The following is a 10,851-nucleotide window of genomic DNA, read 5'->3' as shown; positions in this document are numbered from 1 at the left end:
AAACTTGTGAACATAGGATATCCATCCATCAGTTATATATACATTAAATGCAGTATATAATATCTATATATCTAAGTGTGTTTGCATGTGCAACATACAAAATCTCTATTATAAACATGTTTATGTAATTAAACCTGATACAAACTACTGAAATACTTTATTTTAATGTCCTTTGTTACACATATTACATGTATTTATTATGGTAATAAATTATGCATTATTACATGCAACTAACCCTAATTCGAACCATACAATAAGTACATGTTCAATAATATTCCTGCTTAAATGAAGTATAATTACTCTGACTGTAACAAGGACACCTTAAAATAAAGTGGAACCGAATCTGCAGTATTAGTGTAATTTTAGTAGATTTATTACAGAGCATTAGTCAATATACACTCAAGTAACGTAAAATATTTTAAAATATTAATATCTATGTACGTAAACTACTGACGTTAGCGTTATGTAAAGTTTTCTGATGACTTGTTAATGAAAGTTTATGTAGATCAGCGTGAGTGAAGTGGAAAGTTGTGCTAAAGCTCTGTTCCAGCAGCCTCCTCCCCTTTACTACAAGACGCGCGCGCGCGCTAGTGAATCATTCATCACTCCCGCGCAATGCGAGCTGAAGCTCCGAGTTTCTATTAAATGAACACACATCTGTCTGAACTCTCTTCAGTTTCTGTGCCCTGGGATCTGTTCAGGATGACGCCTCTCCTCTGCAACGCCTGCCTCATCTTGCCTGTTGCTTTACATCTGCGTAAGTTGATGCTAATACATTTCCTAAATTGTTTCAACCGGTCTTTTAAATGCATAAACACAGACTTCTGAATGGTTTCGAGGTTGTTCGCTCTTTCTAGCCAGCATACACATGAGGCAAACCGCATTTTTTGGTTTATTTAGACTGCGATGAATCAGCTTCAGAGATATTATGACTAATGTAGATCAGGAGAGACTACCTTATCGGATTATGTCATTGTTCATGGGCTGGTTTACCTCATTTTAAACAGATAATAAAATTATACTGGCGTGTATAAGTGTGAATCTGTCCAAAGTGCTGCAGAGTTCAGACTCCAGCTCTGGATGTTGCCGAGGCACCACTGACGTCTCGCTGTTTCTTTGGAGTCAATGCAAATGTTGATGTGACTTGTTTCCCTCGAGGATTTAATCTGTGTGGGAGAAAGAAAAGAAAAAAACGCACACATCTAACGTTACAGTTACAAATAATGAATAAAAGCAGCTGTTCTGCAAATCACAGCTCTTCTCTCCGGAAAGTAAACCCCAAGAGGTTTAAACAACAAGATGTAATCAGTCATAACGTGTGTGAGGGAGGAAATGTGTTTAGTCCTATAGGATTTAAAATATACAAGTGAACTGTATGGAATTGTGGTTCTGATTCTTTGTAATGATTCCGGCTCTTTAATGGTTCCATTGTCAATTATTTTTGTAGCCTACTGTATAGGAAGAAATGTTAAGTTAAAAAATGTATGTATGTATATATATATATATATATATATATATATATATATATATATATATATATATATATATACACACACACACACACACACACACACAGACACACACAACAGAGGGTGCGATTTGCAGGGAGGGATGCGTGCGATTTCCCCCTTTCTGGTCATTGTATCCCTGCCTCTGCTGAATTATTTTTATCCCTGGTGGGGATAAATTTATCCCCCTCTCAAAGTGATCAGTGCTACTACACTAGTGGCGAGACGGATCACAAAACTTATCACGGATCAGTGATTTGATTAAAGTAAATTTTATTTTAAAATGCGCTACTTTTGCTGGCTCTGCAGCACAGCCTCTCTGTATTCACCACTCTGCAGACTTGCTCAATGTCCCGCCTACTGCGCTATCTGATTGGTTACACCTCACGAGTAAGAGCCTATCAACACTTGCAAGACGGTTGAAGGCGGTGCTTGCTAACTTGGCGACTTTGTCGCTAGATTTAGCGACTATTTTGCAAAAAAGAGATTAGCAACTAATCTAGCGACTTTTTGGGCAATCATTATCAAGTCTCTGAGACTCTCTTGTGCTGCCGTACGAGCACGAGGTCTCTCTTTCCCAGTGCGAGCCTCTCTCTGCATCTGCAAGCGAGCGCAGAGAGCAGCAGCACTTTCAAGGTGCGTTCCATTCGACCGTAAGTGGACTGCGAAGTGGACTTCACAGGGTATTCCGCCATCTTAAGTGAGATTCCAATCCGAAGGGAGCGAACATGTTCAGTTCGAAGGGCACTGCGCACGGCACAGGGAATAAGGGAACATCGATACAGCACTTCACAGGAAATGGAGAGCGATTATCCCCCACCTGTCATTGCGCGTAGCACGTCATCACCAGTCAGAACCAGGGGGCAAGGAACTCGACCGGAAGTTGAAGTCAGGTGGGGGCTGCCATCTTTTAGCAGAACTTCACTTGCGTTAGCATTCCCATTGACTCCCATTCATTTTGGCGTCACTTTGACAGCGAATAACTTTACATCTGAGGCGTTTAAAGACTCCGTTTGTCCATTATTTATTTCTAAAGATACACGACAATGTATAAAGGGCTCCATTACCTTCTATGTTACATTATGGCCCCGTATAAACAGTTTTTGTAAAAAATAGGCTAACGATTGCGTCATAACCACTCGTCTCTGTCGCATTACCGTACAGACAGGAGGAGACGCTCGCAGGCAATTAACTTAATATGGCGTACTGGTGTTACATTTTAAAATACTATACAAAATAATTAATCAGAATACTTACTCCTGCTCACTCACGACAAAGAACTCCCCGCTCAAGCTCGCCGTCTCTGCAAGATTAACGATGGCAGTTTGCACACACAGCTACTAGAAGATTTACATCTGTCAGACAGGTTGCTGACGTCGTCAAGCTTCGTTTGAGTCTGCGCGTCAGAAACGGAAGTGCTAAAAAAACGCTAAAAATGGGCTTCACTTGTCTCAATTGAGTTCCAATGGGGTCGCTGTGTCCATTTCTTTTACTGTCTATGGTCAGAACGGCCGTCTTCGCTGTCTTCGTTCATATTCATTACGGTTTGTAAAAAGGTACGATAATGTAAAAGCGACTAGAAGCAGATGAGGCTCTGCCATTTTTCTTTATTTTACTTTATTTACCTCAGTGTTTATACGGCTGTGCGCGGGAAGAAGGCGCACGAGACCACTATGCAATTAAATGACCATTTATTAAAACACATATATACACAGTTAACCAAATAAAAGTTTATTTTTCTATTTGCATAACATTTACAGCAGTACTTCAATTCTGATGATAATCAAGTAATAGCAGCAATAGTCAACTTAAAGTGTATAATAAACATACGTTTTTCATTATATAGTACTCAATGTTTTTTTCTTTGTTTATTGTATAGTGCACATATTTTAAATGTGATTGTAAATAAAAACTAAAATATGAATGTAGTCCTATATATTTATGTTACATCATAATCTGCGCGAACCCATCATTGACTTTCTTTGATGAAGTTTGCAGGGCGTTCCAAATGAGCGGTTATTGTCAGTGAAGTCCACTTCAACTGATATACCGTGCTCAGGGAGTAGGGAGCAGTGAACACTGCGTAGGGACCCTGTTGAATGGAACGCACCTTCAGTCAAAGCTGCGGTAGGGAACTTTTGACGCTCTAGCGGTTAATAAACAGAACTGCTTGCATCTTGCGGAAGAACATCGTAGCCGGAACTACTTCTCTCTGTTTATGTCTATGAAGAATCACAAAGGTACTGGGTTACTCCGCTGCGGTATCCCCGAAGCAATCTAAAATAGTCCGAATATAAACACTTATTATAGGTGCACCCTAGTGATTCAGGACAAGCTAAAAACACGGTTTGGAAAATGGATTCATGGTGTATTCGCTTATTATATACATTTTTCTACATTTTGAACACAAACAAAGTTACGGACCGCAGCTCTGATTGGTTGATTTCTTACCGGGAGCGATGGATTTCTGCAAATGGCAATAGGACAACTGGGAGGAGCAAGAGGAGCTTGATTTTTTTCACAGATTATCTGTTTCATATTCTACTGTCAGGACATAATGACAGATTTAACAAATATGTAAAAAATATATATTTACAAAAGTTACCTACTGCAGCTTTAAAAAAAGAAATATATTCTGTTGCTTCTAATTCTATTTTACAAGCAAGTATAGCCGACATCAGTCACAGCACAACCACTGACTTTATCGTATGTGTATTTGATTTCATTAGTGCAGATTAATGTTTGAGAGCTGGTTATGTAGTCTAAATGGACCGCGTTTCAGTCATTATAATATTCATTCCATTTTCTGACAACAGAAACATTAAAATATAGCAATAAAAACAGTTTTATTGAGAATTTAATTAAATGGCTAAATTAAATTGCAGTATGTGAGCATGGGGAGGCAATACAATACGACGCATTTACGTCATAAATTTGCTAATTAGCACATGACGTCATCTAGTTCATGTTCTCATTATTTATTTTTATGAATTAAAATGTTTCAAAACACCCCCCCCCCCCCCCCTTTGTTTTTTCACAAATCTCGCCCTGTATATAAATATATAATGAAAGAAAAGAAAAAAGGTATAAAGAAATTGTTGAATTTACTGCTCCCAGTATGACATTAAGATTTCAAAAGAACAGTTTTAGCAAATTTGAAATAAATGTAATTCTTGGCAAATGTGCTCTTAAACCTTTTAATGACTTTTTATAGGCTGTATAAAGTAAAAAAAAAAAAAGAAAAGAAAAAAGTTATCAATAACGGCTCCGACTGATTCATAAGTGTTTTGTTTCACTAAAAAGAACCGACTCAAAAGAGTGATTCTCTCGGGATTCAGACTACACGGCACTTGCGCTGTATGTTTTTGATTCACCTTAGAGAATTTGTTCTGATGACTCTGGTGTGTCGAGACTGTTCTGTGAAGACAGAGTTCAGTCAACTGAATAGACACGTTATATTTGAAAGTGTGTTACTCATAAATAATACCTCTAAGCAAGCATTATGAGCATTCTACTATCACATGACTTTTGTTTATATTGGCTCCACTCACAGCACAATTGTTTATTTATGTGCTTTTCTGTCCCTTTATTAAAAAGGACAGTAGATATGTTCTGGAAGAAAGAGGGACGTGATTAAAACTTTTCAGAAATACAGGAGAAGAAACTTTACACACACACATACACACACACACACACACACACACACCATAGCTCCAGCTGAGCCAGGCAGTTGTCATTAATTTATAATGCCATAAAATATGAGTTAACTATTCTATATAACATATCAAACTAATGATTAAAAGCAATCATTATTCTACGACACAACAACACTGTAATTTAAAATATTTGGCAACTTAGGGCTCTGGAGAGGAACATTGCAAAATCTCACAAAATTCGCATTTACATTAGCTGATGTTTTCATAATTTAGAATAACCTGGAAGCAAATAGTTTAATTGGGAGAATATGTATCTGAAAAGAAACAAGATGTTTCTCAATGTCAATGAAGGATCCTCGGAAGCCAGTATTTCGAGGATGCTACGTCATCGACATCCGTCGAAGGACTGTTCCAATGTCAAGGATCCTCGGAATTTCAACCAAGGACTGAGTCCTTCGTTCGAAGAATATCCCATACACAGGAAAGGATGCATATGTGTATCCTTCGCGCTCTTCGCGCTATCAAATCACCCACAATCCTATGCGCGCAGCTTTGCTATCTAACATTAGTTAAAATTTTTATACCAAACATTTGTTATAACTGTAGTAAATATAAGTAAAGTTTGACGTTTAAATGCCAGTACAAATTACTACAGTATTTATATTGTGAATTATACAAATACCAATGGTTAACTGAAACGGACCTGTCATTTAACAATTGGTTACGTCATCGGCATTTATTTTATAAATAACTAGTTAAGTCCAAAGTAATTTAATGATACCATTCACAGAGTTATTCAAACGGACCTTTTCACCGACGTAATGACGCAATTACGTGCACTTGCTAGCCTGTTCCATTTACGTGTTCTCCGTATGCTAAAGAGGAGTCTCACCTAGCCTCTGAAGGAAGTGACTTGGAAGGATCAGTCCTACCAAGGAAGTATCCTTGACATTGAGAAACGCCTACAGTGCAGGGGTGGCCAGCGTCAGTCCTTCAGAGTTCACCTCCTCCAACCCAAACACACTTGAACTAGCTAATTAAGGTCTAAGGGTAAGTAGAAAGCTACAGACAGGAGAGTTATCGTCAAGGTTGGCGCAAAACAGGACCAATGTTGGCCACCCCTGATACAGTTTTTTGATTAGAGACTGCAAAATAAATCAATGATAATTGCTATAATACACTACAACTGTCACATTGCCACACTATAGAAGAACATATTTTGTTGCTACAGATGACTTGAGACAGTGAACACAAGGGACTTGTAAGTGTGGAAGTGATTATTTATACATACACAAGTGACTCAATGTTAAGTGTGAGATCTAGAGTTAAATGAATGAAGAGAAGCATTTTTTGTTGAAATGTGACTGCAGAGTCAGCTGTATTGACAGTTATTGTGAGTTCACTCGACCACTGCAGATGGACAAGGTCATGGTTTCGATTCTCAGAGAACACAGTCGCGTTGAATAAAAGCATCTGTCTTGCTGTTTCCTATTAACGAAGTAGCAAAAAGGTCAAAATGAAGAAGTTCTAGTTTTTTTTTATAAGTTGCAGTGATAAGCAGTTCTTGAACTTTTTTTTAAATACTTCACACTGGGTGGTGAAAATGTTTGATGTAGCATAAATAGAATAATTTATATTTTAGATGATTTTAGAGGTAAAATAAAATCCTTCTCAATCTTTTGCGCTCTTTTCTTTCCCCACATCACTTTCATATTCATACGCTTTTGGTTTGGAAATTTAAAGCATGCTCTGTAGACAGTTTGCCGCATTGAGAGGAGCAGACACGACTTCTGAGTAAAGATTTTTTAAGACTCCTTGAAAACTAGGACACTAATGTTTACCACCAAGGATATCATTCTATCAAATGTTCGCTTCTGCAACAGTAATTACTCAGTAAATAGGAAGTGGTCTGATTTGCAGGATACAGAAAGAAAGAATACTGTTGATGTTGAATGAAGTGCCAAGGTCTTTCCCTCAACTGCTTTTTACAGAGTGTGTGGTGACTTTTGAATATTTGAGACATCAGGACTTGCTTTTATTTAACACATATACAGTACGTACGCAGAGAGTCAAAGGCCTCACTGAAAATCTGGGATTAAAATGTGGATTTTATGTTAAAAAATAGAAAGGTTGCAGACTTTGAAAAATAAATAATATTTAACAAAATAACTTTTTTTAAATAAATTAAAAATATTTATAAATCAAAATGTTGTATGGTATATCATATTAATTATCTTTTCATAATTGTTATATTTATGAAATCTGTGATTATAAAAGCATTTAGAAATCATACAAGAAATGCTAATCAGCTCATCAAAACAAAATGTATTCGTTCATTTTTTAGGGATGTCAAATTGATTGATCACAATCGCATCCAAAATAAAATGTGTGTTCTGTTCTGTGTATATACATGTATGTGTATTTATATAAACAGGCTATATACACAGTTCACACAAATATATTATGTAAACACAAACTTTTATTTCGGATGGGCGATTAATCGATTTGACAGCCCTATCAGTTTTACATTTCATTTTTACAAATTATCACTGAATAAACTCATGATGTAGAACCATGCAGTAGTGTCACAATAAGTAACAGAACAGAGTGACTATTAATGTCTAATGTTTTTGATTCACCAGAAAGTTCTAGTTTGTAAGAGTGATTTGATCTGAAATCAGACTACACTGATCGTACTGGTCCTGATCGTATGTGGTTGCATGGAATAGCTTTTAAAAAACAAAATATTTTCTGCTGAATCCATTCAAATATAAGGCTTAAATTGTTTGCCAATTTAGCCCCAAAACATAGACTAACATTGTTTTTTTTTTCTCGTCATATCATATCAGATTAGAAAAATGCGAATTAGAACAATTTTCACAAGTCATCTCAGATTCTTGAGCCTCACTGAGTGTCTGGTCTTTCATTATACAGTAGACTCTGTATATAGCTTATAGTCCCTAAATAAGTGCTGTGAAATGAACCAGCAGCTGAGGCATGACATCCCCTCGACTCCCCACCCCTGTGACACCGGGAATGAATATTCATGAGAAAAGTGACTTATTTCTATCGAAGTTACAGGAACTTTTGTCCTCTAGAACTAATGAATCCTGAGCGATTCAGTGGTGTGAACATCTGTGTGTGTGTGTGTGTGTGTGTGCAGAGAGAGAGAGAGAGAGATGGAGGGAAAGACAATGACCCGACTTGCAGGGGTAATTAAAGGCAGCTGAGCTGGAAGCAGATTCTGCAGTGCATGGGGAACACCTGTGTTTTTAACTGAAAATCCAAGGTCACTGCAGTCCATCTCCAAATTGATCAATTTTGTGTGGGTTGCATATCATGATCAGAGGTTAAATGGTCGCTGAATCCCTCGTGACATTCTGAGGTTAAATGTGCAGCCAAATACGGTCATCGCCCTTTTTAGCACTTTTTGGGAGGAAAGTCAACTGCTACTTTTAAATATTGTATTTGACTTACTCAGTTAATGTGTCTGGTGGTACATACCAAAATGATTGTGATTATCCTAAGGGAACATCCTATTCTTACAATACAAACACAGCTCTTTTTTCTATCAAACATCCTACGGTTGGATTCTCCTGTAACTATTATGGAAGAAACGGACTAGCCAGTTGAGCTGTTGCTGTTTATTATTATAGAAAGACATCAGCTATCTGAGTGAAAGGTCCAAACAGTCCTTTAGGCTTGTCTTTTCTGTTTCAGTGGCGCTGTTGGGGTGGACATAAGGAAAGATTAATATGGCTGTCAGGTTTTTTTGATCATGGTTGACAGACAGTTACCTCAGTGGCTAACCCTTTGAACCAGTTGAGCTGAGACACGTACACTCAGTGTGGTTTTCTGTAATTTCAGCCATTATGTGACAAGCATGAATAGTTTGACAGAGATGATCTGAAGAGAGAAGAACACCATAAAACAGGTATCACAGGATGGGGAAAACAACACAGGATGACAGAGATGAAGAAGAGGGAGTTTAGTTGTGAACAGAATACCAAAATAAAAGAATACAAAATAAGAGAAGAGATTAGAAGAGACAAAATAAGGTGAAAGCAGAGAAAAGATGAGATGAGAGAATTGAAGAGGTAGGGTGAAACTAAGTAAAATAAAAATAGAGGAGACAAGAGAAGAAATGAGATGAAAATTAGGCAAGATGAGATAAGAAATGAAACAAGATTAAATGAGAAGAGTAAAAATAAGAAATGATGAGACAAGGCGAGGAGAGAAGAGACCAGATGAAGAGATGAGGAGACCAGAAAAGAGACCGGTCAAGACGAGAGAAAAAAATGAAATAATATGAAATGAGGTGAGCCAAAACAAGAAGAAATCAATAATGACGATGCAAGTTAAAAGAAGAGACAAGATGAGAAAATGAAAGACATGATGAGACAACTACATGAGTTGGAGACAACATAAGAGAAGAAATTAATTATAGCTTTTCTGAATTGCTAAAACATATTTCCTGAAACCATCATAAATTTTTTCAAAACACAAATCCAAACCTTCAAAGTAAATTCACAGAACTCATGACTCTTCTGGCAAAATCAAACAATCGCAAACTTTATTGTAAGTAGTAAATATTTTGCAATAAACACATCAAAAGAAATCACACCTAAATTTGGTGAATTTATATATATATAGGGGAGAGCGGGGCACAAAGTAACACTTTTTGACTTTCTCAGTTTGTGTACATCCACACGGGGTTCAGAATATAAATATTTTTTATGCACAGTAATTTTACACTTGTCTAGTATAAATATGTCACTTTGTTTCATAATTACAGTGTATACATTTTTCTTTATCTACCCTAAAAAAATGGAAGTGAAATGTGACATCATGCCCCATAGGTGGGGGACATTGTAACTATCTGAGGGGCACGTTGTAACATGAGCATATGACGAGCAATAACATGAGCAATGTTATCTGATCGAATGAAAAAAATATACATGACAAGCTAAATTATTTATTAATAAAATGCAGTAATGTTTTTTTGTTTTTCAAATAAAATAGTGGCATTTTTTAAGAATGAAATATAATCTGATTTTAGAGTTTGACAGTGAACACATTGCACTCAGTGCTTGGGAGGACCTACATAAATGAGAAAAAATGCTTTGCATGTCTAAAAATTAAACTGTCTAAACATTGAATGTAAGTCTTTATTCACCTGTTTCTCATTGTTACTCATTACAATTCATTAAAGTAAATAGTGTAAATTACATAGAATAGCACATTGTAATGTAGTATTATAATGTGCCCCATCTGTGCAAGTGAAATTTAAAACTGGTTAATGTCTTCTGCTAGTTATCGAAGCATTAAAAAATGATCTGTACTGATAAATAACAGATTGGAGATTAAAATAGTAGCAGATTTGTCTCGTTTTAAATGAATGAAAAAAATTAGAGATTAATTTTTAATGGAGATTAAAAGTTTTCTTAAACCAGAAATGTAATATTTACTATGGTTATATTTCCATATAATGTTGATATGGTAACTAATTTATACTGTAACTTTTGTTATGCTGGCATGTGTAAAAATATTCAAACTATGTGTGTAACCCCATGTTATATATATATATAGAGAGAGAGAGAGAGATAAAAATCTACCAAAAACAATTTATACTCTCAAAAGAGAAACCCTCTCACGGCAGTCTTGCAGTTCTACACAAGATTCTCTTG

At 36.4% G+C, this 10,851-nt stretch overlaps 2 protein-coding genes across 2 annotated transcripts in view; one reads left to right on the top strand and one right to left on the bottom strand.

Moving 5' to 3' along the window:
• LOC127934275 (rho family-interacting cell polarization regulator 1) overlaps positions 1-10,851 on the bottom strand; it is a 299,157-nt gene that overhangs the window by 177,974 nt on the left and 110,332 nt on the right. The window lies entirely within an intron of this gene.
• LOC127934284 (neuritin-like protein) overlaps positions 609-10,851 on the top strand; it is a 35,488-nt gene continuing 25,245 nt past the window's right edge. Inside the window, exon 1 of the mRNA XM_052531562.1 lies at positions 609-757. Within this exon, the coding sequence (XP_052387522.1) occupies positions 646-757 (112 nt within the window). The 5' untranslated portion in view covers positions 609-645. The remainder of the gene's footprint in view (positions 758-10,851) is intronic.

This window comes from Carassius gibelio, chromosome A18, assembly GCF_023724105.1.
Source record: "Carassius gibelio isolate Cgi1373 ecotype wild population from Czech Republic chromosome A18, carGib1.2-hapl.c, whole genome shotgun sequence".
Taxonomy (NCBI): Eukaryota; Metazoa; Chordata; class Actinopteri; order Cypriniformes; family Cyprinidae; genus Carassius; species Carassius gibelio.
Note: the sequence above shows the minus strand (reverse complement) of the source record. Positions and strands in the feature narration are given on the sequence as shown.